At 57.3% G+C, this 25,068-nt stretch overlaps 13 protein-coding genes across 13 annotated transcripts; 2 read left to right on the top strand and 11 right to left on the bottom strand.

The window, feature by feature from the left end:
* Positions 1–1,111: 1,111 nt before the first annotated feature.
* Positions 1,112–2,129, top strand: TRAVEDRAFT_53396 (uncharacterized protein; the record flags this gene model as incomplete). The annotated part of the gene is made up of 2 exons (XM_008046298.1): positions 1,112–1,610; positions 1,678–2,129. 2 exons carry the CDS (start codon positions 1,112–1,114, stop codon positions 2,127–2,129), a joined length of 951 nt encoding a protein of 316 aa, XP_008044489.1.
* Positions 2,130–4,188: 2,059 nt separating this feature from the next.
* Positions 4,189–6,060, bottom strand: TRAVEDRAFT_135109 (uncharacterized protein; the record flags this gene model as incomplete). Its single annotated transcript, XM_008046297.1, has 5 exons — positions 4,189–4,440; positions 4,497–4,699; positions 4,755–4,869; positions 4,968–4,969; positions 5,136–6,060. Coding segments are annotated over 5 exons (1,497 nt in total), but the record flags the coding sequence as incomplete, so codon positions are not given.
* A 1,086-nt stretch (positions 6,061–7,146) lies between these two features.
* TRAVEDRAFT_53394 (uncharacterized protein) lies at positions 7,147–8,521 on the bottom strand (the record flags this gene model as incomplete). Its single annotated transcript, XM_008046296.1, has 7 exons — positions 7,147–7,266; positions 7,325–7,357; positions 7,426–7,508; positions 7,573–7,838; positions 7,908–7,957; positions 8,014–8,305; positions 8,364–8,521. 7 exons carry the CDS (start codon positions 8,519–8,521, stop codon positions 7,147–7,149), a joined length of 1,002 nt encoding a protein of 333 aa, XP_008044487.1.
* Positions 8,522–8,600: 79 nt separating this feature from the next.
* TRAVEDRAFT_53393 (uncharacterized protein) lies at positions 8,601–9,317 on the bottom strand (the record flags this gene model as incomplete). Its single annotated transcript, XM_008046295.1, has 6 exons — positions 8,601–8,728; positions 8,791–8,819; positions 8,877–8,921; positions 8,972–9,083; positions 9,152–9,238; positions 9,299–9,317. The coding sequence occupies 6 exons, from the start codon at positions 9,315–9,317 to the stop codon at positions 8,601–8,603; spliced, it is 420 nt and encodes a 139-aa protein (XP_008044486.1).
* A 1,089-nt stretch (positions 9,318–10,406) lies between these two features.
* TRAVEDRAFT_24324 (uncharacterized protein) lies at positions 10,407–11,156 on the bottom strand (the record flags this gene model as incomplete). The annotated part of the gene is made up of 2 exons (XM_008045812.1): positions 10,407–10,954; positions 11,015–11,156. 2 exons carry the CDS (start codon positions 11,154–11,156, stop codon positions 10,407–10,409), a joined length of 690 nt encoding a protein of 229 aa, XP_008044003.1.
* A 320-nt stretch (positions 11,157–11,476) lies between these two features.
* On the bottom strand, positions 11,477–13,755 carry TRAVEDRAFT_40513 (uncharacterized protein; the record flags this gene model as incomplete). Its single annotated transcript, XM_008045897.1, has 14 exons — positions 11,477–11,629; positions 11,685–11,717; positions 11,773–11,855; positions 11,926–12,158; positions 12,225–12,274; positions 12,330–12,522; positions 12,582–12,746; positions 12,808–12,931; positions 12,992–13,020; positions 13,083–13,127; positions 13,178–13,289; positions 13,345–13,431; positions 13,491–13,678; positions 13,736–13,755. The coding sequence occupies 14 exons, from the start codon at positions 13,753–13,755 to the stop codon at positions 11,477–11,479; spliced, it is 1,515 nt and encodes a 504-aa protein (XP_008044088.1).
* Positions 13,756–15,439: 1,684 nt separating this feature from the next.
* TRAVEDRAFT_53390 (uncharacterized protein) lies at positions 15,440–16,289 on the bottom strand (the record flags this gene model as incomplete). Its single annotated transcript, XM_008046294.1, has 2 exons — positions 15,440–15,978; positions 16,043–16,289. The coding sequence occupies 2 exons, from the start codon at positions 16,287–16,289 to the stop codon at positions 15,440–15,442; spliced, it is 786 nt and encodes a 261-aa protein (XP_008044485.1).
* A 363-nt stretch (positions 16,290–16,652) lies between these two features.
* On the bottom strand, positions 16,653–17,512 carry TRAVEDRAFT_40511 (S-adenosyl-L-methionine-dependent methyltransferase; the record flags this gene model as incomplete). The annotated part of the gene is made up of 2 exons (XM_008045896.1): positions 16,653–17,191; positions 17,266–17,512. The coding sequence occupies 2 exons, from the start codon at positions 17,510–17,512 to the stop codon at positions 16,653–16,655; spliced, it is 786 nt and encodes a 261-aa protein (XP_008044087.1).
* Positions 17,513–18,694: 1,182 nt separating this feature from the next.
* Positions 18,695–19,445, bottom strand: TRAVEDRAFT_53388 (uncharacterized protein; the record flags this gene model as incomplete). The annotated part of the gene is made up of 3 exons (XM_008046293.1): positions 18,695–18,927; positions 18,981–19,269; positions 19,320–19,445. 3 exons carry the CDS (start codon positions 19,443–19,445, stop codon positions 18,695–18,697), a joined length of 648 nt encoding a protein of 215 aa, XP_008044484.1.
* Positions 19,446–19,771: 326 nt separating this feature from the next.
* TRAVEDRAFT_134893 (hATC-domain-containing protein) lies at positions 19,772–20,193 on the bottom strand (the record flags this gene model as incomplete). Its single annotated transcript, XM_008046292.1, has 2 exons — positions 19,772–19,959; positions 20,016–20,193. 2 exons carry the CDS (start codon positions 20,191–20,193, stop codon positions 19,772–19,774), a joined length of 366 nt encoding a protein of 121 aa, XP_008044483.1.
* Positions 20,194–20,366: 173 nt separating this feature from the next.
* On the bottom strand, positions 20,367–21,591 carry TRAVEDRAFT_81933 (uncharacterized protein; the record flags this gene model as incomplete). Its single annotated transcript, XM_008046291.1, has 4 exons — positions 20,367–20,482; positions 20,539–20,575; positions 21,179–21,448; positions 21,502–21,591. Coding segments are annotated over 4 exons (513 nt in total), but the record flags the coding sequence as incomplete, so codon positions are not given.
* Positions 21,592–21,708: 117 nt separating this feature from the next.
* TRAVEDRAFT_102280 (uncharacterized protein) lies at positions 21,709–21,915 on the bottom strand (the record flags this gene model as incomplete). Its single annotated transcript, XM_008046290.1, has 1 exon — positions 21,709–21,915. A coding segment is annotated over one exon (207 nt), but the record flags the coding sequence as incomplete, so codon positions are not given.
* Positions 21,916–23,729: 1,814 nt separating this feature from the next.
* On the top strand, positions 23,730–24,263 carry TRAVEDRAFT_53386 (uncharacterized protein; the record flags this gene model as incomplete). The annotated part of the gene is made up of 1 exon (XM_008046289.1): positions 23,730–24,263. The coding sequence occupies one exon, from the start codon at positions 23,730–23,732 to the stop codon at positions 24,261–24,263; it is 534 nt and encodes a 177-aa protein (XP_008044480.1).
* Between the last annotated feature and the right edge of the window lie 805 nt (positions 24,264–25,068).

Below are 25,068 nucleotides of genomic sequence, written 5' to 3'. Positions count from 1 at the left end.
CCAGTGGATGTGCTATAGAAGTCCGGTGGACACCAGTTCGTGCGTGGGCACGCGGCTGTACGGCACGGCAAATTAACGGCGCAAGGCCATCTAACGGCGGGGACACATACTTTGAGAACTGTAACGTGCTTCTCGCGCAGGACCTAGAGCGCTGCCAATCACATCTCTGCAAGTGAGCTCTATTCTGTTTAACAAACTCGGAATAGCTTGAAGTTCGCACCTCCGGAGCCCGTTTGCCAGTGGCTCGGAATGGCAAGCTATCAGTCAGGCACGTACTATGTACACTCTCTGCGCGCTGAGGGCGCTTGAGGCGGTTTAACAAACTCATCCCTAGGGCGCGGTTGAAGTGTGTCTGACCTGCGATGATCGTCGGCTTCCGTGAAGGCCTGTGAAGGCCCCGCTTCTGGCCAGCTACGAAATTCAACTCTATTGTGGGACGATACGCAAGGCGCCTGTGTGAGGACGTGCTGCCTTCCTCGACATTGCGGAGAGCTCACTGTCCCTCGCGCGAAGCACGTCCCCCTTAGACGCGCCTAAGTTGCCGGACTGGGCATGAAGCTTGACACGGGTCCTGGTCGATGATGGTCTGCTTTCGCAGAACTGCGAACGCGATCTCGCTAGTCGTCCGCGCGCCACACCTAGAGGGGAACGATGAAACTTTCTGTGGATGCTCCGCTCGAGCGGTGTGGTAAGGTTCTCCGCTGCCGCGCGCAGTAGTGGCAGTTCGATGGTCACCGACAGTGCCATGGTAAGTCCCGGTGTCTTGCTCACCAGCTGACGGTCCCTTGCCTACTTCTGACGCTGACCGTAGTCTTCTATAGCTTGCTCGCCGCTGCTCCTGACGGAAATTACTTGTGGAAGCGTAAGAAGATGTCAAACTGCCAACCAATCTGCCACCACGAGGACCACCCATGGTAACATCGTGGTGGATTGCGGGCGATGCAACACCGCACTCTTGCCTGTAACGCTTGTCCTGGGCCCCGGATATAACACCAACTCTACCAGTACGAGCACCCGAACGGATACTGATAGCATGGGACAGACTCCAAGCCTCCGTGGTCGTCTCCCGCCACCATCGTCCCGCCGTAGCAGGTTTCGCAGTCGTAACAATATGTCGCCAAACCACCACACCTCTCCTCGCGATGTCGCCGACACCCCCGTACGAATCGCTTCGCCAAACGCTTCGGAGGACACCCCACTTCCTCCGAATCCACCTAGTAGCTCCGGTTACGGCATGTCAAACTCGGACGAAGCGCCCCCTACCCCCTTCCTGCCAACCGCTACCGATCTTCGCGCCGTGCGCCGCATCCTGTCGCAACTCAGACTCCCTCTAGAGCTGATCATCATCATCATGGACGACGCTGCATACTATGCTGTCGCGCACGGCACGCTCCACAATGCGGATGTCGACAACACTTCCGGTACTGGCGCATCAATGCTGGATTTACATGCCTCGAGGGACTGCCCCGATCCACACGGTAGCTGTGCTTCGCGCCTCTGCGTGCTCACCTCGCCACTCCCCCACGGTGCCCCAGGCGAGACGTGGCGGGCCAAGGCAGTCGTTTGGGACATCGAGAGCCACGACCAGGGCTGGGGCGGTGAAGTTCCAGGTACGCGTAGTACCGCACGACGCATAGCTGCTTCAACTCATACCAGACTTTCGCACCGGCTCCTAAGGCGGCTTTCACGGCGCTTATTCTTGGTTCGAGGCATCCATCTTCCGCGAGACGAACCCCACATCACACGCCGGTGATGCGAGCGGCGATGCTGCCTCCATCGTCCAGTCGCTTTGGGACGCGCTTGACGTGCCATACTGCTCCCTGGAGGACGTCCGTCCCCGTCTCGCGACACTCGGACAAACACTTGTCCCTGGCCCACGAGGATCGGCGAGTTGGGGCGTCCAGCGCAACCGTGTCGCACGGTCAGACTTCACCCACTATCAGATCGAGTGGGGCACAACGCCTGCGGGGAATGGGTACGTGGAGGCGGATGGGCATTATGTGGGGGAGGGATTTGTGGGCGCGCTGCAGCCGGGGGACGTGGTTGCGCTCTGGATGCGCGCACAGTACCCTGGTTGGGCCAATTACGTTCGAAAGGCGTCGGTGAAGGTACTGTATGACGTGTACTAAAGGTTTTCGTCGTTTCATGCTGTATATCATGCTTGCGACCAGGTCGAGACTAGGCTGCCCTTTTATATATACGTACAGAAAAACCTATGCAGCAATCTTTGCACTACGAAATGCCAGGTCCCGCCTCGACGGTGCGATCTAACTGTTGAATAAATCCACATAAGTACATCGGAAATGCGGTAGCACGTATATAGATAAAAGAACACGATGTGGGTCTATTCTACAGGACAGGCGGCAGAGCAGCTTCAAAGTGTTCGTAACCGTAGAGAGATATGAGAAAGTAAGTATACGGGGAATAACAAAAAGCAGGCAATGCGAAGATGTGCATGAACAGGATCCGCTCGTTGGCCGAGCACTGGAATGCCGTTACACGAACGCAGATGCGAAGTGCTTCATGTTGCCTCTCCGAGGTGTCCTGGGAGTTGCGCCCGGAATAATGTTCCGGAGGGGATAGACGTCCTCGTACTCCTCTTCGTCCTCCTCGTAAGGCCCCGCGGCCGCCGTTTTCGCCAATCTCCGACGCTTGCAGGTGGCAGTACTCGCGCCGCGCCGGGGACCAACCTCGTAATTGGGGCTGAAGTCCTTACTGAACATGTTGGATGTGGTATGAGAGAAAGATGAAACTGCTGTAGGATTTTAGGGCGCGCGGGTGAGAGCGAGTGAGAGCGCGAGGGAGCGCGTTTGGCCGAGTGCAAACGCGTGAGTACATTGGGTGTCGCGCGGGCGGTTAAGTAGGTACATGAGTGGCGCGTTGCGCTGTAAATACAACAGAGCCGGAATACAAAAGAAACCTAAAGCGAAACAATACGAGCTGTGCTCGCTCGCAACGGAGACAATAAGTACCAAATATCGACAACTGCATGGACAGTAAGTAGACTCGGAGTGGCTTTTGTCGGCACTGAGGCTCGAGGGCAATTGGCTAGGTGCGGCCGGCGGCTTGACCCCGTTGACTTACTATGGCGCCGCGCGTAGCTCACCACAATAGAGCGCATGTAGATGAGTCACCATTATCTTGGACCGATGCGGAGAACAATGTCGCTCTGTGCTGACGGATAGTGGCTAAGTGCAACATACGAGACGCTTCCAGCGTCAGTATCGGATCAACCTAGTGTGTCGGGCGGCTATTGCCGGAGGGGAGTTGCAACGTGATGGTCGCAACAATTCAAGGGACCAGGCGAGAGCCACTCGTACCACGAGACAGAGGAGGAATGATATTAGGGCCGGGCTATTTGGATACAGGATATATGGTATGGACACTGCTCTAACTTCTAAGAGACCTGTAGCGGTAATAGATGTCCGTGTGGGAGCAGCGAAATATAGGGAAGGTATTTATAGTGATATAGTAAGGCTAGCAAAGCATCAGACGTTGGGACGGACAGCGGGAAAAAGCAGTGGGATTGTAGAGAAGATTTTGAACAAGGATTGAGAGTTGGGGTGTGCGGCAAACCAGGTAAGCGTCGTGAGAGTATCACATTCACTTCGGCAGCCCTCAACGAGTGGTGTCGGGGCGAGGAGGGGTCCGCGGTGTTAAGGAGCCGTAGTCGCGCTCGTGGAGCGGGAAGATAGACCAGCAAGTCTGAGCTAACCCCACCCGACGCCGCTTGACAGTGGTTGTGCTCGCTCCTACCGGGGGCCCAACAGGGTGCTGCACCTTGAACGAGTCGGGCACGTTGTCGCCGTCGATGCGGTCCTCCACCCAACCATTCGTGTTCATTGCCTCGCTGAGGGCCGTCTGCATATGGCTGTGTGTCGCGACCTTGAGTGCGTCGGCCTCGGTTTTCGCTTCTGGCTTCTTTGGCTCCTTCTCCTTCATCTTGGCAATTTGCCCGGGAGGTAATGCGCCGAGGCGGACATTGCTGTACTTGTTTATGGGTGCGCGGCGAAGGGCTGAAAGGGGTGCAGGTTCCGGCTTCTTGGATTGCTTTAAAAGCAGCTTGGGAGGGGGTCTCTGGCTCTCGGTGTAGGCCTGGACTGCGTAATGCGCACTGAACCAGGCGAGGACCGTGTCGAGAAAGTCGTTCAACGGCCCCGAGGCAAACCTTAGGACTTCGCCTCCTGAAGGCCCCGTCGTGAGCTTCATGATGCCCTTCATCGTGTTCAGTTTCTTCGTGCCGCATTCGTATTTGCCATCGTCAACTGTGTAGGAGTCGAAGAAGGCTTCAATGAAAGCGCCGACATCCTTGCAATTCGAACGCGTGTAGCGGATGGCGTAGTAGAGGAGCACGTGGAAGAAGGATTCGAGTTCGTCGGACGTCTCGACCACCTTCGTGTTCTTCGACAAGACTGCGACGGACATAAATTGCCATGTTCCCTGTAGCACAACGATAATCAGTCACAAACAACGGACTGGCTGTTTTAAACACTCACGGTTCGCTCAGGCTGCCGAGCGCGAAGTTGTCCGCTTTTGTGTCGCAGTGGCTTTGATAGCTCCCAATCGGTGAGGAGGCCGCTCCAGTTCAATGCTTTCGTGCCGGCCTGAACATCATGCACGACCTTCGGGAATATAAGGATATTGCCGCCACTGATGTCGCGGTGAATTATATCCGCCTTCTCAACAGCCTCTTGATGCGCTATTACAAGTCTATGAGTGGGATGACAGTAGAATAGTGGTCCGCAGCAACGTACCGACGACGGTGTCGAGGATGATCGACACAAGCTGACAGCTACTCTGAAACTCCCTGAGCGGCAATGCGACCTCCTTTACCACGAGCCGATAGTGAGCGTGTAGGCGTAGTGGGCACTCCTCGCTATTCTGCGGCTTCTTCTTGTCGGGGTTTGGATCGGAGGGTGACAAGGTATCATCTGTGGCATCGTCGGCCTCGTCCCGGGAGCGTTTACGACTTGGTGATGTCGAGGGTCGGAAGTTTGCGAGTGTTTGTGAGGACGATGCAACAGGTGCTGCAGGAGAGCGGTGGGGTGGCGGGATAGCGCTTGCATCGGTTGCGATGGCCCCGGTAGCATTTGTATTGGCCGTGTTTGCGCCACTGGCATTTTCGTCAGTAGCACTTGCATCGGAATCTTCCTTCCTTCCCCAGTAGTCAGGTGTCTTCGTAGTTTGTCCCAGGATGTCGCCATGGCATACGAGAGTCGGGACGTTGATCACGCCTGCGAGATTAAGCTTCTTGAGCGTGATACCCTCCTTGTCAACAAGCTTGTAGTCAGCACGCCACGCGTCCTTCAGCCACACAAAGTGGCCGCTGTCGCAGTGATAAGCGACGTATCCCCGCGTACCCCGGCCCGCCATGCCAGGCGCATGGAATACAGGCTTTCCAACAAGGAAGCTGTGAGTTTCGCCGGTATCGGTGTCTTGGACCTCGAGGCGGTACCGAGGCCATTCGCAGCGCAGCGACTTGCGGAACATATCACGGACGTAGCGGTATACGGGCGCATCGTCTTGCATATCGTCATCGAGGTTGCGCTCCATGTGGTCGACATCTGTCTCAACGGGTACGGCGATCGTGTTCATGCGAAGATAGTCCGAGTCTTCCCGGTGGATGCGAGTGGCGCTGGGGTCATAGCCAAGCTGCTCTTCCGTAAGTTGCGACATACGCCAAAGCATCTCGCATAGGAGTCCAGGTTGCTCGAAGTAGTCTACCGCTCGCGTGACGATAGTTCCAGACCGGTCCCAGCGAAGGAAGCGGAAGCGGCGTTCCATGACGAGCAGCATATAGAGCTCAGTGCGGTGTTGGTATCGGAAGATTTGTTCGGCATAGTCGATGAGCTGGCCGCGGACCTTCTTGCGTGTTGCGGCTTGAGCCTCAACATTGCTGTCGACGCGGTCATCGAACGGGTCGTGAGTCGTTTTGTGAGACTTGAACTCGACGGCGATGACCTGATCCGCCCAATGAGGACGGCCATCCGAGAACACGTGGGCTGGTTGGAAGAAGGCGGCATCGATCTTGGGTCCAGAGCCGTCGCCCTTGTCTGGCATTTCTTGGGATTCTGACATCACGAGTCCCGGCGCCAGGTCATATCGATTGACTATAGAGATCTAAAGCGAAATCATGAGCGGAGGTATAAGCTTCTATAAGCAGCGAACGTACGAATAAGTCGGCAATCTTTGCCTCTACCATGTTCTCCGCATCCTCCAGCTCCTGGAACACGTTGTGGTCCCAACACGGTTGTTCTTTTGCCCGGGTTTCAAGGTCGGCAGATGGAGTGGGTGGGGGAGATAAGGGAAAGAAACTCTCGAGGAACTCTCGAGGCTCGAGTCTAATGGCCTTGTGAGCCATGTCGTCTGCCGATGCTGCTCGATACTGTGAACGATCCTGGCGTTCTGCGGCGAGTGAACCGGGTCCAGGTGCTGTTGCGTGGTGGACTCTGTAAGCACCAAACGGGATGGGAGAGGATTCGAGGTCAGTGAATTCCATGGCGAAGCAGAGAAAGATATGGAGAAAAGCAACACACTGTGCTGGAATGCTTGGTCGGGATTTTATATGAGGTCGAGTATGGCCCAACAACAGGGGGCGGGACGATGGGAGAGGGTAGGATGAAAAAGCAATCCTGGCCTGCAATGCTTTTCAGATCAATGGGCGACGCGTCACCGGATCATCTGAGTCACTCACAAAAGCGTCTGACAATGGGACGCGTAGGAAGGTAGGAACTCCGAACAAAGAGTGCGGATGGTGGTGGCTAGGGTTGAAGACGAGAGTTGCCCAATTGGGCGAAGGAACGCATGGCGGCGTTTGCCGAAGCTACGCAAACGCCCGTACTCAAGCCAAGATCCAAGTTCAAGCGTCCACGGCTACCAGTGCGTCTCTCGCCTCTGCTACTGCGGCGAGCCTGGCTGGGACAATGACATAGATTCGACACCGCTAGATCCACAGAGGCACGGAATATCAAGGAAGACCCGATAGAAACTCACCGTGGCAGGTCGCTCGAGCTCGCACTTGACCGACTTGGAAGTACTCTTAGAACAAATTCCGGTCACTGCCTCGAAACTGGCAGCCAGCCCGGCATGGCCAAAGGCACAGCATCAAGATACAATATTAACAAGCCTAAGTAGTTCACTGCAAGATTACAACGACATGGCTAACACGTTTCCAACACCACTCGCGACCGCTTCCGCGACGGAACCCGGGCAGCTGAGCAGGAAGCCCACCTGGGGCTGGCCCGGATAGAACCACGTCGCCGTTGCCTAAAAAAATATCCACTGTGAGTACTCTCTTACCATGCCGAGTCTGCGGCACACTCACAATCATAGCATAGAAGGTGATCAAAGTCACGCCCTGGATGGACAGATCGCAACCGCGAGGTGAGCTGCAAGCGGGAACTGCGTCAAACCAGCGATACGCACCTCCGCAAAGTTCGTCTTCCCATCTGCAGTCACATAGTTGACCAGGAAGCACGACCCAAGGAGCAGCGCAACCTCGAAGTAGTCTGCCCGGCCCTGGTTAGCCCTTTCCCGCATCGGTACAATCACTATCATAACGGGGGCACGCACCAAAAAGCAGATGGAACGGCTTCCCTGTCCACCACGCGAACAGAACGAGCAGCGGCATCCACCAGAGTGTGAACTGGATGCTGAGGTCAATCGGCCGCCCGTGCGCGAGCAGCGATGGCGTGTGAGACTTCTTCTCGTGCGCTGCACAAGTATTGCATCCCAGCCTCGCGACGAGCCACTTCAGCGAGGGCGCAGCAAAGTACCACACGACGACGACGGCTTCAGGAGCAAAGGACACCAGCGGTATGAGAATCAGCCCAAACCACCTGCAGTCGCGCCGCACGAGCTTGTCAGCCCGGGCGAGGGTATACAACGGGCGAGGGGAGAGAACGCACTCAGCCTGGATATCAAAGCGCTCGCGTATAGGATCGATGCTCTGGACCAACTGCCCAGAGTGTTAGCCGGATCCCTTCCGTAGCGTTTCACGCATAGGAGACTCACAAACTCGGCGGTGACGCCCATAACTGCGGTAGACACGCAGATGAGGGTCGCGCACACGATTGGGTGTAGGAGCCTTTCTTCAGAGTCATTTTCTCGTTTCCCCACTAATCCCAGCCCCCCGGAATTCCTGGACGCGGATCCGCGTAGCAAGGGACCTGGCCGCGCTCCTGTTGTCGAGGGTGGAGCGCTAGACGGCGCATCTGTCGCAGGAAGGCCGCTGGCTGGGATGCTAGGTTCTTTAGGTCGTTGAAAACTCGGGGGGTTGTGCCTGTAAATGCGCGAGGCGACGTATCTGCTCTGCCTGTGAGTGGAAGCCTTATACGGCAATAATGAGAAAACAAGTCACCTACATGAGAAGGAGCATGACCGAGACTCCGCGGCTCATCTTCAACAGCGAATCTCGCATGGTATCCGACACGAAAGCATCGCGCGAGCCATCCGCGCTGGCGCCACGGTCCAGCGCGGCAAAAAATGCGGTCGGGAGCATGATCGCGAGTACGCTGTCCATAGCAAGGGAAATTTGGGTCAGCTGTCAAGCTTTCACCGAGAACACGAATGGGGAACGGCGGGGAAGGACGGAATGGGGCTCACCCAGTCATCAGGAGCGATGGGTTGAGAGACGCGTGGTGTGGGTGTAGGATCTGCTGGAAAACCTGGCTCCCGCGGACAAAGAACGCTGTGCCAGGAACGAGTAACAGGTGCAGGATGACGACGCCTAGAAGACCAACCCCCGGGTAAGCCATGGTGCATGTACAGGTTGTTGGATGAGGCTCCCACCTGCAATCGTCGACTGCAGAAGTCGCAAGCTACAGAAACGAGTCTTCATCAGAAGCTGGGGACCACGATACAGCAGAGCGACGTACTGGCAGTTCTTCAGCAGGATCGCTGCCAAAGTCGCCTCCACCAAGCTATCAGTGATTCAGTCAGCCGCAATGAGGAACTCCAATATGAGACGCACTTCTTCAACGTGATAGCAAGAAAGTCACCGAATTCTCGATCCTTGCGCCTAGCTACAAAGTCTCCGCATATGTCGAAGATGTTCTGCAGTGGGATAATGGCGATGAAGCATACTGCCAGGAGCCGGTGCATGGCGCATTAGCAAGTTGTTGTAGTTAATGCTGAGGGCAAGCTCGCTCACGCAAGAACGTAACCTCGTGGCCCCAGACGTCGACCAGCCAATGTGAGGCCCAAGCAAAAGGGATCACGATGATGAAAATGTTCAGCCCTACGCGGAAAGCTTAGTTAGTCTCTCCTAATAAGAAGTGAAGGACTAGAAGCGACTTACAGGAAGCTTTCAAAGCCATCTTACCGCTCTTCGCCCACCCCTCATAGCTAGGATTTGACGGATCTTTCTCCGCACCGTACAAGAAGATGCCCACCCACTTCGTCCCGACTCGGGGCCGCGTGGTGCGAGTCGTGCTGCCTTCGAAAGATTGTCCAGAGGACGGGGGCCGCCTAGAGCACACTCATCAATCACTTTGGTCATCCACTCCAAACAATCTCCAAACGTTACTCTTTCTCCTCGTCGTGGGGGCTAGCTGATACGTCGGATCCTGTCATCGTCTAGGCACCTCCGCGAAAAGAAACAGAACGAAGCGACGTAGGGCCTCCAGTTGCTGCAACGGGGTTAGTTATATTACTTGGGTGCGCAGGTGAGTTCTTGGGCCGTGGCGCATCCTCGCGGTATGCTCGCACCGACCACAGCACAGAGAGGCCGAGGCACCTATGCTGCACTCCGCGGGTACATGAGGTGAAAAGAGATCGAGTCCACCGTCGTGGCTTTCAGCAGATGATATCCAGGCTTCGGTGCTGCACTCCGACAATTACAGTGCACTTCACCAGCAGCGTGTATGCAGGAATAGCTCCTGCCTAGATAAGACGTCTCTGTCGACTTCGGCTTTCAGGCGTATACAGCAAGTGTGGTCCGGGGAAGAGGATTGCTAGCGCTTCCGGAGCTTCCATGCATCGTTAGACATCGCAAGCGTCGGGTCGATGCAGCGTGGTGGACAACGAAATCGCGGAACCAACGAGCCAGATGGAATGGAAGAAGAACGCGAAGGCGTATCTATCCCTTTGCGTTGTGTCCCGGTGGCTGCTCACTCGCATATCGAATTCATTGTCCGGCTGGAGGCGAGGAGGCCCTGAGTGTGGTTCCGAGCGCGGATCAGCTTTCCAGGTCGAACACGCCAGTGCGGGACGTACACCATTCACTAGATGATAGATATTGATACACTAAGCGAATAGGACAACAGAGTTTCGAAATACCTGAGTCGGTGGTTTGTGAGCGCGGCAAAGGCGGAAAACGGATGCACGTACAACAACCAAATGGTCAGCCTCCGCGACGGCGATATAGCACAGTTCCTCCCCTTAGTCCAAGGCCCGGGAACAGCCGTTCAGCTGCTGCTCGCGGCCTCCTGCCTCCACTGCTTCCTAACCACGCCCACCGGCCTCGGAACCTCCACTGCGTCTAAGCGCATCGCAGAACTAGACGCGCCCGCCACCCCACCTCCCCCATGCATGCCCCGTGCTTGCGACGCCGACTCCGGAAAGTCTTCTTCCGCGGGGGCCTCGCGCACCCGGCGTGGTGGCGGGAGAAACACCCCCTCAAACGGCCGGTCTGGGTGCATGAGTGGAATGGGGGCGGCAGACGGAGCGCTGATTGACTGCTCGAGTTGGAAGAGCACGGCATAGCTCGGGGGAGGAATGCGCCGCTTCTTCGCTCGAGGAGACGCCCCACCTCGCGAGCTTGGGCTGGAGTGCACATTGTCGCGCGGACGACTTGGCCCCGCGCGCGAAGGAATCTCCACCACGGGGTGCATGCCGGATGTCGAGGCAGTCGTGCTGAGCGGTGGGCCGGTGTACTCCACCTCGACGCTCCCCTGGCGTGCCCGTTCCCGTTCAAGCCGATCTATCTCCTGCAGGCGCTGCTTCACCGCTTCGTCTGTGCACAGTATGCATAGTCAGTACAGAACGCACGTCATGCGAGCTCGAACGCGCGTACATCCTTGCGTTTCGACGTCCTTCAGAAGCTGGACGAGTTTCTCCCGGTGGACGCCTTTGGTGTACCGCGCGAGCCCGAGGTCCTTGACTACCGCGCGGATCGTCTCGCGCGTCAGCGTCTCCCATGGCATATGGGACGACATATATTGTACAGGGCGCGGTGTGCCGAGGCCAGCCGGAGGTGTGGTGGAAGAGAGGAACGAGGTTTCACGTCGATCTCCGAGAAATCAAACTCGGGATGTCATAGGCGCCCTTCTACTTCCGCGCGCGGCCAAATACTGTGTTATAGGCATTTCTTGTATATCAGTACGTACGATAGGTATACACAAAAGACCGAACATGAGGGTAGTAAGCAACGTCCGGTCATGTTGAAACAGAGCAATACATATACTACAAGACAGCAATTGGATGTAGATGCAGACAAGGTCAATTATCGTAACGTAGATTAAGCATGTGCAGAGGGCTACAGCGCGCGTTTGAGGAGCGCCGCTGCGCTCGAAATGACGAGCTCTACCTGGCCTTCGTCCCCAGCCGCGACAGCTTCCGCCACGGTGCCCTCGCAGTTGAGCATGAACGCCACTTCCGGCTGGCCGGGGTAGAACCACGTTACGAGAGCCTGCGGGAAACGCCTTAGCAGGAACACAGTTGGGTTAAAGGCGGAATGCACTCACAATCATGAAGTAGAATACGACCATGATCAATCCCTGTAGCACAACGCATGAGCATCACGGCGAATACGAGACAAATACGGCGACGGACCTCGACCCAGTTCGTTTTGGCATCCGCAGTGACATAGTTGACCAAGAAGCACGACCCGAGCAGCAGCGCGACCTCGAGATAGTCTGCGCCCACAACACGCCGCGATCAGCACCCCGCGGATCCCCCCAGGAACCCCGAGCCAGAGGCACGCACCGAAGAGAAGATGCATTGGCTTCTCCGTCCACCATCCAAGTAACACGAGTACCGGCATCCACCAGAGCGTGAACTGGATGCTGAGGTCGATCGCGCGGCCGCGCGCGAGCATGGACGGCACGAGGATCTCGCGGTGCGTGAGGTGGTCGTAGATGGACTGGAAGAAGAAGAGGATCGCGACCACGCCGTCTGCCGAGAAGGACACGATCGGCAGCAGGACGAGGCCGAACCATCTGGTAGCGGGTGGGCGCGTTAGCTTCTGTGTATAAGTTAGCGTGCGCCGAGGGAGGGGGGCTTACTCGGTCTGAATTCCGCTCGTCTCGCGCACTTCGTCGATACTCTCCACAAGCTACGATGGTTTTAGTCTTCTACCTCAGACACAGCCAGGCCTGGGGAACACTTACAAACTCTGCAGTTACCGACATGAGCCCAACGGTGATGACCAGGAGGATCATGCACGCCCAAGGGTTCACGAGAGGCTCTTCCTCGAGCAACTCTACCTCCTGGTGGTGGATTTCCTGGGGTGCGTCATGTGGCACGGTGAGCGCGTTGTTGTCGCCGGGAGGGTTGTGCAGGTACATCCGAGACGCGACGTATCTGAACACGATGTCAGGAGGCACACTGGCATGGTGGGGGATCGAGAAGCGGAAACCTACACTACCAAGAGCATGATTGCAATTCCACGACTCATCTTGAGGATTTCGCCACGAGTCACGTCGTTGACGAAACTGGAACCTGTTTCCGAGCCGGCAGCGGTCACAGCATTCGCACCCCGGTCTAACGCAGCGAAAAAGGCCGTAGGAAGCATAGTGGCGAGAACGCTGAACACGGCCTGGTCAATATCGCGGAGCTCGCGCAAGTACAGGCCAACCAAAACCCTACCCTATCATCAGTAACGAGTGGTTCAGGTCGGTGTGGTGCGGATGCAGAGTCTGGTGGCGGATATTGTGACCACCGACCAGGAACGCCGTACCCGGGATGAGTAGGAGATGGAGAATCACGACGCCTGAATCGGGCATAAGCCTTGGTCAGTAGGATAGCGTGGTGTCCACAGGTGTATACGTACCAACAATAGTGGACTGCAGAAGACGAAGCCTAGAGCATACCCGTAAGTGCCTGAGATACCATGCTCTCGGTGCTCAAATAACGCGACGTACTCGCATTTCGCCAAGAGGATAATTGCCAGGACCGCTTCAACCGCGCTGGAAGAAAGTAAGCACAACACCCCTCCACAGGAGCTCACATAACTGACTTGTTCAGCGTGATGATCAGGAGATCCCCGAGGTCCTTCCCGAGGTATATCGCCATCTGCTCGCCTCCCCAGTCGAACATGCATTCGAGGGGTATGATGGCAAGAAAGGACACTTGCAGGGAGTCAACGCTGTGTACCCACGCGGAGCAGAGAAATTCAAGCCTTACGCGCGAAGGTGGTATCGTGTCCCCAACTGACCATCTCCCAGTGGGATACCCATGCGAGAGGGATGAAGATCAAGAAGAGGTTTAACACTGGTTCATCCCGCGCCTATTCAACGCCTGCTGCATTGAAATACCAACGAAACACTCACGGGAAGCCGTAGCGATATTCCGCAAGCTCTCAATCCACCCAATCCTCCTACGGCCCTTCCCGCAGAGGCGGTCCCAAAACACCTGCGCCCTGTCCGCGGCGTAGCCATACGCAGCGCTATACCCGTAGCGCGAGTGCGGCGCGGCGCCCGAGGGATGCGCGAGGCCTTCTTCCGTCGACCCGGCGTGGCTGGACCCTGGGTGTAAGTACTCCGTCTCCATCTTGTCGTGCAATTGCAGGGCATACCCGCGCTCCTCGTCAGCCATGACTCTGCTCGCAGTCGCACTGTCAGCCTTCTCATTCTCGTTCGTGGAGGACATCGGGGACGATGCAGAGGTGGAGGGGAAGGGGACGCTCGAGAGCGGAGGAGGGAAGAAGGGAGAAGAGGGACTTGCCAGAAGCGTGGGGTACGGCAGGCTGCTTCTCCGTGCGCACCGGTGGGTGATATGTGACGACGCCGGACAGGCCTGCCAAGAAAGGGAGCCAAGCCTACGATGGCGCTGACGGGGAAGCTGCCTCGACCTGGAGATGAGCGGGGGAATGGCTGCGGTGGCATAGTCCTGCGGCGGGGCTTTACATAGGGCGGAGACCCTCGCCTTGGCGGGCTGTTCACCGTCCATGGCGTTTTGTCTTGATCCCGCTAATGTCAGCAGGCCCTGGCAGTGGCGAGCGCGAGCGGGTGTGTGTTCGGGAGGGATCATGGCGTTGGGGTCCAGCCAACCAGAGCGATGCGCGGCGACGGCGCGGCGAGTTCCACGCCACCACGCCTCGCGTCGTTCGCGTGCGCGCGCTCTCGGATGTGGCACTGAGCGCTTTCTTCCTCCACAACACACCCAGACACACCTGCGCCGTGCGAGAACGGCGGAGGGTAGTTTCAGTTCTTCCAGAGTGCCCAATTGCTGTCAGCGATTGGTCGCGAGGCTCTCCCTTGATGTGGTGTATTCACAGATCTGCAGAGGGCTCCCATGGTGTAGCTTCACAGCAAGCGACATCTGACAACTTCCGTCGTCGGAGACATAAGCATGGGATATTGGGAGGCGAGGATCCCGATGGGAAATGACTGACGCGAATATGTCAAATTGTCGCTTCGTGAGCCGGCGAGTACAGCCACTTCACCGTGCTCTGGCTGACGGCCTCACTCGGTCTGCAGCCTCTGTGACCACCTGAGGCTGCGCATCGGGGATTGTCAGCAAGCGGGTGCAGTGAGGCGACGAGAGACGGAGAGGAGACAGTTCACCGAAGGAGTATCGTCCAGGGATTATCTCAGCTGGCAAAGTCAGGGTTGTGTAGAGGCTGGTCGCTGTCGGAGTGAGAGGGAGGATCCCAAGAGCCCATCACAGTGAGTGCCGTCGCCGCCAGTGTATTCTGCCCGTTCTAGATGCGGCGCGACACCGACATGTGCTTGTATGCGGTTGATTCGGGTGTCCCGTTGTACCGCCAATGTATATTGATCATTTGCAGAGGTTGCTTATGGCGCGGATCGTTATGATACATCTTACATGAACATGTATAGCGGCGCCGACGGGAGTTGTCCATGGCCATGGGAGGAGGGATGGAATGCGAGCGGGCAGTATTCGTGTGGTAGCCTGGTAGGAGGGGAAGCCTTGCATAGGCGCTAGACGCGTCGCGTCGACGCGTCTCGTGCATCCTACACACGTGAGCGTTCCCAATTCCTCGCGAGCAGATGCGGGAAAAATCTAGTTCGCAACAAACGGGCACAACACCTACGACATATTTGGTGTTTGGCCGTCTTTGTTTCATGGCAAATTTCAACCTGGAGCAGGGAACAAAACACCATCAAATTCTGCCCGCCCCGGTCCTCCAGACATCCCGCACTGTGTGCCTTCCTCCTGGTGCTAAGAAATCTACCACATAGCAGAAGCTATATACGTAGATCGACCGTCATCTACTATATAGTCAGCCAGGTCGGAGACCAGGCAGAAGCATCATCTAATCCGTCTTCTTCACGAAATGGCCAACGCGGTGCCAGTTGAACAAATGCTCCTCCTCCTCCCCTTCCTTCCCCCACACGCTCCCCTCCTTCCATGCGTCCATCTTCTCGACCCACACATGCGTCGGCCGGTCGAGACAACACCCGTCAAACGCGCGCTTCCACAGCGGCGTCCAAAACCGCTGCCACCACGCGACGTCCGCGCGGGGGCTGAGGACATGTTCATAGAACAGAAGCGAGCCTCCCGGCTTTAGCACGTCGCGTACGAGCCCCGTGAGAGTGCGCTCGGGCTCCTGGATTGAGCAGATGGTGAGAATAAAGACCAGAGTGTCGACTGAGCGTGCGCCGCCGAGCGCGGAGGTGATGAGGCCAGTCTCCTCGGCACCGTAGGGAAGAAGCAGGAGGTTTCCAGCGGCTTCGGTGAACCCCTTGGTCGCGGCGAGCGTGCGGAGCTCGTCGTGCATGAGCTCGTTTGGCTCTAGTGCGACGTACTTGGTGACCTTCGACGGGTCCAAGTACATGATCGTATGTCCATGACCTGCGTAAGGCAATATCAATCATGAGCGCCCGGTCGATTGTAGCGAACGAGTGAATAGATTTACCTGCCCCGATGTCGAGCACGACGCCGTGTGCGTTCTCAGGAATAAGGGCCTGCTTGACGGGACGTCCGCCCTCGTCGACACCGTTCCCAAACAACTTCCAGACATGCGCCATAAAGATGCGCGACACCTGGTGCGGATGCCAGAGCAGGGAAGGGGCCCTGAAGATCGTGGTCAGGGTGGGCACCAAGGCCGCCCCGATAGCGAGTCGCAGGTCGAGGAGGAGAGCGAATGCGGCTGAGAGTTTCATGATGACGGCGCGATGGTGGTAATCTGCATGCAGGTTCGAAGCGCACTGGTGTGCGCTCGAGGGTCGTGCGCGGCTGAACCGTGACCTACGTTCGTTCTTATAAGGCCGAGTAAGGGTGTGAGACCGTCACTGCACACTGGTGAGAAAGAACTAATACTAGCGCCCAGCTTGCCGAATCTGTATGTTCCTGACGCCGTACATATGCCACCAGTACAGATAACAAGGAGGTCGTACTGCTTACAAGGTCCGCCTTCAAGGAATAACTGTATGTTCCAAATGATAAAGACGAATATTAGGAATCCCAAGAAAGCTCAGTACATCGACCAGGAATGCATCGACCAGAGGAATAGGCAGAGCAGCCCATCAGTCCGCCTTCTTCACAAACCGACCGATGCGATGCCAAAACAGCTGTTCCTCCTCGCCTTCGCCCTCGTTCCCCCACACGCGTCCTTCCTTCCACACGCCCATTCTTTTCACCCAAACATGCGTCGGCCGGTCAAGGCAGCACCCGTCAAACGCCCTGCTCCACAGGGGCGTCCAGAATCGCTGCCACCATGCAACGTCTGCACGCGGGCTCAGGACGTGCTCGTAGAACAGCAGCGAGCCTCCCGGCTTTAGCACGTCGCGCACAAGCGACGCAAGCGTGCGCTCGGGGTCCGGGATAGAGCAGATAGTGAGGATGCATACGAGCGTGTCGGCCACGCCCGTCCCGCCGAGTGCGGAGGTGATGAGGGCGGTGTCTTCGGCGCTGTAGGGGAGCAGCAGCAGATTTCCTGCGGCCTCGGTGAAGCCTTTGGTTGCGGCGAGCGCGCGGAGCTCCTCGTGCATGAGTTGGTTCGGCTCCAACGCTACGTATTTTGTGACCTTAGACGGGTCTACATACAAAATTGTATGGCCATGACCTGTTGTTAGAGAGAGTGCGCGATATTGGTAAGCGGTCCGTTGGTGATTAAGCAGCAGGTTTGGGAGAGCTTACCCGCTCCGATGTCGAGCACGACGCCGGTGGCATTTTCGGGGAGGAGGGCTTGCTTGGCGGGCCGCCCCCGCACGTCGGCACCGTTCCCGTACACCTTCCAGACATGGGCCATAAAGGTGCGCGAGAGATGGGTCGGGTGCCAGAGCAGGGAGGGGGTCCTGACGATCGCCGAGAGGGTGGGCATGAAGCCCGCCCAAATGGCGGATCGGAGCTGAAGGAGGATGGAAAATGCGGCGGAGAGCTTCATGATGGCGGCGAGATGGTGGTGGCAATTAGCAAGCAGACTCGACGCGCAGTCCGTGCGCGGGGGATGTGCCCGCTGAGTTCGCCCTCGAGTGTAGTGTGACACTGTCACTGCTAAGAAGGAACGAACGCGGGGGGGCTCTTGATCTCGTACCACCATCAAGGCTGTTGTTCCCACGCTACCCCCGAGCGTGCGGAAGGCAGATGGTCCCAAATAATATAGTATACTGATAGTGCTACGAAGAGCCTAGGATGCGGGAGTGATTTACCGAACCGGCACTGGATTAAGAGAAGAGCAAGCGCAAGAGGGTCAGAAGGAGCAAGTAAGTATCGCGAAACTCGAGGGATGACGTGGCAAGAGAAGGCAAGATAACTAGTGAAGAGGAGATGCCCGTCCCGTACGGATGCCCGCTGATAGCGGATGCCTGCGAGTGCAGATGCCCAGTCTCTGGATGCCCGAACACGAACGGATGACCGCAGACAACATGGGATGTACCCGAGGAAACAGAGGTTATGTCGCCGAGAAGACCACCGAACAAAAAGCGCCGAAAACGCCGAGATCACCGAGCTGTTAAGATAAGATAAAACGGGATAAGATAAGATGAGGCGACCGGATTGGCAGGGGTAGAAGAGAGGATAAGGAATACGTAGTGGTCGTCGACAGGACGAATGCGAGCGGACTCGGCCTAACATGGCACCACGAGCGGGAAGCGGCCATAGCAGATGCCGTTAAGTCAGAGTCTAAAGAGCACGTCGCCGAGACGGAGCAGGTGTCAAGCGGGATAGTATCAAATCAGATAATAATGGGGAGAGGAGCGGGAGAGCCTCCGCAAACGCAACCATCTATCTATCCACACACGCTCCTTCAACATCCTGTACACAGGAGGTACTAGAGATTCAGCAGGCCGCTGAGCGGACTGGCAGCAAGTACGCCGCAGACTTTAGGGTTCACCACGGGTCACCCCCGGGTAAATTTTTCGCAACCCGCACCCTTGACCCGCCGTACCCATACCCGCAAACCCTCGGGTTGCACGGGTCATGGGTTAAGCGCCGAGTCACGGGGGTTGGGCGCTACCCGTACCCGCCGCGGGTTTGGGGGCGGGTTAGAGCAGTCGGACACAAGTTCAAACACCAGAAACAGAAGTGGTTTTATGTCGTTACAGAACAGTACAAGACATAGATAGTGCTACTCCGAGTCCGAGCCCCCAACGGTCCTCAGCGATGGCAGGCTTGAGTCGCTATCATAGTCCAGAGCCGCCGAGTTCGTGCAAACGCGGTCCGCCTCAACAACCGTGCGAACGCGATCCGATTCCACGACCGTGCCTCCATGCGCGTCTTCACTTGCGGCAGCCCCAAGATCGGGCGCGGGGCTCTGCTCAGCTCTCCAGGCATTAGAGGCCTGTGAGCTGGAGAAATAAGCTGCAGAAATGGGAGAGTTGAAAGCAGGATCGTACCTGATGTTCAACGCAAACCCAGTCGAGGACCAGCTCGGAGTTGCCGCTCGCCCGTGAGGCCCTCCATAGCAGCGATCTCGCGGACGCGATTGACGAAGTGGGGCCAGTCCTGTCGGCGTTGGCCGTGGGCATCTTCAATGCTGAAGAATATGAGAGCTCGCGCGAGCCCGCGCAGAGCCGCACGTTGGCGCTCGGTCGTCGATGCTGGGAACATCCCCTGCCCAGTGGGGTGGTTGATGACCTCAAGCCAGCCTTCCCATCGCGCACGCGAAGAGGCGAGATCGGCGTAGTCATCCGGAAGAGTGAACTACAGTCCTAGTTAGTAAAGCTGACAGACAAACACGCAAATGAGCTCACCGTGACGCCGGTGGTGTCGTTTTCGATGCACGCGATGACGGAGGTGAACGAGCCACGGCCGGCCTTACTCGTCCAGGAGTCGACGAGCAGGCGCAACGTCGGGTCGGAGGGTGCAGCGGTAGGCATTGCGGCCGTGGGCGCGGTCGGTGGGCGCTGTACGGTGAGTGTGCGGGGAGGGGCAGAGGCGCGAGCCCCTTCGACCCCTTCTCCGATGTCTTATATCTGCATGCCGGCGGCCGGGCAACGGAGGGACTCGGACAACGTGCACTTGCGGTGCCTCGTTATCTGCATACAAATCAGCAGGAAAAGGACTAGCTTGATGGGAGCGTGTAGGCATGGCGAAATAATCAGAATAACACAAAAGATGCACGGTACATGAGGAGCGCGAGCCACATCGATTGGACGACGGACGGGGTGGGGACTACTTAAACCAGGAGCTCGGTGCGACGAGCTCACTCGTTCTCCTCCACTTCCGGAAGCTGGGCCGCGCGGAACATGTCGGTGGTATCAACAAGCCCGTACTGGGCCCACACCGCGAGGCAGATGCTGGCCCGCGTGCTCTCGGCGGTCAGGCGGTTGCGGACGTGCGAGAGGAGCAGGCGGCCGCGGCTGAATATTCTCTCGACCTCGACGGATGTGGCTAGACATACTGATCTGTCAGCAGGGACCTCAGCTACGGTGCCGCTCTGCACGTACCAGGGATGTTCAGATAATCGATCGCCATCCTCGAGAGACGGGGGTACTTCTGGCGCTTTCCCTGCCACCACGAGATGGCGTCCTTGACGGGCACTAGGTCAGCGGCGAGGTAGTCCTTGAGCTCGTCAATATCCGAGGCGTCAGCTGCCCCGTTGAGAAAGGGGAGATTATCAAACATGTTTCCACCGTCGTCACCGCTTGCCTGTGTACGAGACAGATGGGGTACATGCGAACAACGGATGCACGGTGACTCACTGGGTCTGTATCGGCGGGCACTGAACCCGAGTTCGCGTTGCCATCCTCGTCGGAGTTGGCATTAGCCTCGTCCTCGTCTCCCGTGCCTGACAACGGCAAGTGGGCGTACTTCTTGTTGAACTGGGTGCGGACAAGGTCCTCGGCGACGTCGATCCACTCTGGGAGCCAGCCGGCCTTTGCAAAGTAGGCCTTCTTGTAACTCGGATGAAGCACTGCAATGGAGCGTGAGTTAGCGGATGAAACACAGAGAAAAGACAACAAGACGCACCCATGGCGATGCGGTACGCCTTCGACGCGTCCGTGAGCTCATAGTACTGTACCTGCCCGACCAATCCGGCGGGGGGTTTGGGGTGTGACCGCCGGTCCCGAACCGGCGCGACCGCAAAAAGCGGCACGAACCGGCCGCAACTGTGACCATTTGTGCCACAAAGCGGCGCAACGGCCCCGCAGGGCGGCCGGCGGAGCGATTTTTGAATGTGACCGGCCGTGAAATACGGCCTGGAGCTGCGGGACCCGCTGTGACCCGGGACAACTGCCAAAATGCGGGGCGGCGGGGGTCCTTGTGACCTGTGACCCACCGGATTGGTCGGGCAGGTACAGTACTTGTTTAGAGTCTTCTTCGCTAAGCCCATGGCGGTGCGGATGGCGAAGTCGTACTTGGCACTCTGCAAGTGGCCGGTAGCGAGCCGCTGGTCGATCAAGTCCATGGCCGGGATGACGGTCGCGAGATTGGGAGTCCTGCGCGAGAAGAAATGAGTAGCCTCTTTGAATATCTGAGGAGAGGCATAGGGAGCGAGGAGAGGAGGGAGCAGAGGCGCAGGCACGCGTGCAAGAAACGTGGCCGAAGGAATAAGGTTTGTCAGCGGGGGTGCACTGCATAGCTCAAGAATTAAGGTTAGAGTTCAAACCTTAAGCACCTCAGTGAGCTGGCGAGCGATGGTCCACTCGCGCGCCCCGAGCTCATACTTCCGCAACCCCAAATCTCTATCCGCGCACATCGAATCGACTACCTTTCTGTACTCCAATGCGACCGTCAACATATCATATGTCGAATTCCACCGGGTGGACACGTCGCACGGGATCACCCGGTCGGGGAGCTTCAACTCGGCCACACGCTTCTTATAGGCGGGCAGAAGGATCGTGGTGGAATGCACGACCTTCGAAGCAAACTTGCGGATCTTAGGGTATGCTGGTGAGCTCAGTCGTCGTCGAGAGAGCTCGCAACACTCACTTTGGTCAAGCACAGGCGGACGGGCCGAACCTTGCGCTGGAACTTGGCGCGTTCCTCGTCCGTCATGGCCGCCACTTCATCCACCCAGCCCTCGTTGTCGTCGCCTCCCTCGGCGCCCGTGGGGAGCAAGAACTCACCCTCCCCGTCAATCTCGTCCTCCCCCTCGCCCTCATCTTCTTCGTCATCGCCGTCTGCAAGCTCATAGAGCTCTTCGTCCTCTTCGTCAACCTCCTTGCTAGATTTGGCCTTCGGTACGTCGAATTGCCGCAGCAGCGTCTTTACAACTAGGTTGATGACATGCACGAAGCAGCGCACACGCCCCAGCGACCCCTCGAAGCTCGGGACGCGCTCGCCGAGGACCTCAGTCATGACGTCGTTTGCCGACACGTTGTCGCATGCCAGGCCGAGCATCTGCCCTTGTATCAGTACGTCATTACTCCTGTATCTCGAAATGTCACCAACCTTCTCTTCGACTCCGAAGTCCTGCAGGACGTGCATGAATGCCTCCGCGAGCCGCGCACCGGAATGCGACTAGGGGCCAATGTGGTATACAAGTGAGTCGACTGCATTTGAGTGGAGTTCACGGAGATTACGTACCTCGGCGACCTCGAGCAAGTCAAGCAGCATGCTGTCGGGCTCGTCGTTGAGCACAAAGTGGACCGTCACCGCAATGAACGCGTGGTGATTGGGCGAGGACCAGGCATCAGTGGCAAAGCTTAACTCGCCTTCGTACTCCTGGAGGAGGCGGGCGACCTTCTCGCGACATTTAGTATAGATGACTCGGATATCGCGAGCGACAGTAGACGCGGACGGGATCCAATATCCCGGGCGGCCGGTCTTCATGAGCGTCTGGAAGCCCGGGTCCTTGACGATGATATGGGGCCGCATACTTTGAGTGACCCACTTGACAATCTCAACCCTACGTACAAACACTGAGCTCGCACTGACAAACATCGCATATATATATCAACCACGTACCTGGTCTCCGAGCGCGTGTGGGTGCGGTGCGAGTACGATACCTTCCCCTTCTTCCGTGCAAAGCTGTATGTAATGACGCCATCCTTTTGCAGGCCTCCAACGATCTTCTCACGGACCTCGGCGACGCTCTCCGCCTTGTCAGTGTCCTTCAGCACCTGGGCGCCCCAGCACTTCCGCACATGACGGCGAAGATTGCCCATCGAGGACGAGTCACCGGTGTCGAGGAAACGACGGCAGGTATACTTACATCCTTTGGCCAGGCAGGCAAAGACGTGTGCGCGGCGGCCCTTCTCATACACGATCTCCGGTGTCGCCTTGTAGAAGGCGTAGACCGGGGAGGTCCAGTCCGCGCGGAGGCGCTCTAGAAGCCAATGTAAGCATTCACGCACATACAAGTTTAATGGAATGCACTCACCGAGCTCGGCATCCGAAGACTCCTCCTCTTCAACGGCGGCCTGCGCCGCATCGACATCCATCTCGTCATCAGATGACTTCGCGCCCACACCCTCCTCCGCACCTGACTCGTCGACGACAACGATGCCCTCACGCTCCAGCTCCGCGCGTTCCTCTTCCTCCGTGCGGCACGTGGTCTGGCGACGACCACCACGGCGGGAGGAGGAGGAGGTGCCCGACGAGCGGACGGATGTGTCGGTCGGCATGCGCGACAGCGTGCGACCACCTCCGTTGCCATTGGTGGCCTCGCCCGTGGTGCTGTCCGAGGCGGGCTCAGACGGGCGAGGCTTCTTGGCGGTGGAGGGTGTGCGCCCTCCGGTGGACATAGCAGCACGTTTGGTCATAGGTGGGGTGGGTTGAGAGGGTTGTGTGAGAGGAATAGAGTGAAGTTGTGGTTGCAAGGGCCTTGCGCGCGCGTCCATCCAGAAATACAGCCGTGTTACATAATAACTGTACAGTGGCTGGAATAATATATTGCCAGTTGTGGCTGAGATGCTGTGCACGCTTGAGCGAGCGCCGGCATTCAGTAGACCGGTTTACCAAATAGGAAACTGCGGCGGGTCAGCACTCGGGTCTCGGGTCCTGCGCGGGTACGGGTGATGTCCTGCTCGGGTGCCCTTTCTCTGACCCCAACCCCTACCCGCATGACCCCCGGGTCAAACCCGCGGCAGGTAACCCTACCCATGGTGAATCCTAGCCGCAGTGCGACGGTATGAAGCGATTAACGTCAGGACAAACACCTGTGATGATATTTAAAAACCAGAACCACAACAAACAGCCCTTCACCAACTACCACCATGATCATCACCACAATCCTTGCCAAAGAAAGAGGAGCAGCACCCGCTGAAGACTCCCTCTGCCCAACCCCCACAGCTAAACACTTTGATGTCCCAATCGTTCCACGTGTCCCACTCCACGTCGGCCAGATGGTGCACATCCTCTCCCTCTTCCCCTGCAATGGCCTCTTTCCAGGAAAGGGAGAAAAGCCGCCGAGATACACTGCATTTGACTCTGGCGTCTGGGGGAAGGTGGTCGAGATCAAGTCGATGGATAGGAACATCACCGAGTTCGTGGTGAGAAATGAGGCGAAGTGGGCGAAGGAGGCATACGCATACCTGGCGATCAAGCACATAGAAGGAACCACAGTCAGCCTGGGGAAGTGGAGGACCCTACTCCGTTCCACGATCCAGCGACCGGCCCCTGCAACTAGGGACATACCCCTCGAAATGGACGCAATTGTCTACAGGGACAGACCGGTGTCCCAGGACGATGAAGAAGAAGATATCGGCACACTAGGGCCGGGGAGGGAAAGGAGCGAGGGAGCGGAGTAGTGCAACGAGCGAGGAGGGAGAGTGCGGGAGCGAAGGAGAAATGAACGAACCTGCGAACGAGAGCGGTAGCTAAGATATGGACTTCAATGACGGAATGTGCGGCGAGGTGTCAAGTGGATGGCGACCGGACTAAGCGGACCGAGAGGGAGAAGATGAGTGCCTGGACGATCGGACAAGAGATCGAGATGGCGATTGAGATTGAGATTGAGAACTGCGAAAGGAAAGGGGCGGGCCAGAAGAACAAGCGCCGGAGCCGGGCGAATGAAAGAGATAATTGATGCGGGTAAGCGAAACGCATGAGGCAGACGAGACAGGCGAGCGAGGAGAGGGATAAACTGACGAGCTGGATAACCCGAGAATGAAAGGACCGAGATGGGAGAGCCAAAAGTGGCGAGAGCGCCGAATGGCACCCTCTCGCCATTCCACCACCTCCCGAGTCCAACCCAACCCACACCGAACTCGTCACCAGTGGTTGCCAGTTTTATAATATAATAGCCCACCAACGTGGTACTAGCATTGTGTATTTGGTGATCACCTTTTTTTAATGTCTATCAGGTGGGCCACCATTATATAATCCAAGGCCACCCATTGTAAAATAGACTGGGCCTCCTCTGTCAATGCCTGTTAATTTTATCCTGCCCATTTGGGCTTCCCTGTTGACTTCTGTCAATCCCTGTTAATACCTGTCAATGAGGCTAGGCTGCTTGTAGGTCCCTGTTTACCGCTCTTTGGGCGCTTTTTAGGCTTTCCAAATAGGGCAGGCATACCAAATGGCCGCACCTGGGCGTCTTTTTTTGGATTATCC

This window comes from Trametes versicolor, assembly GCF_000271585.1.
Source record: "Trametes versicolor FP-101664 SS1 unplaced genomic scaffold TRAVEscaffold_13, whole genome shotgun sequence".
Taxonomy (NCBI): domain Eukaryota; kingdom Fungi; phylum Basidiomycota; class Agaricomycetes; order Polyporales; family Polyporaceae; genus Trametes; species Trametes versicolor.
This window is presented reverse-complemented; position numbering and strand designations above follow the sequence as displayed.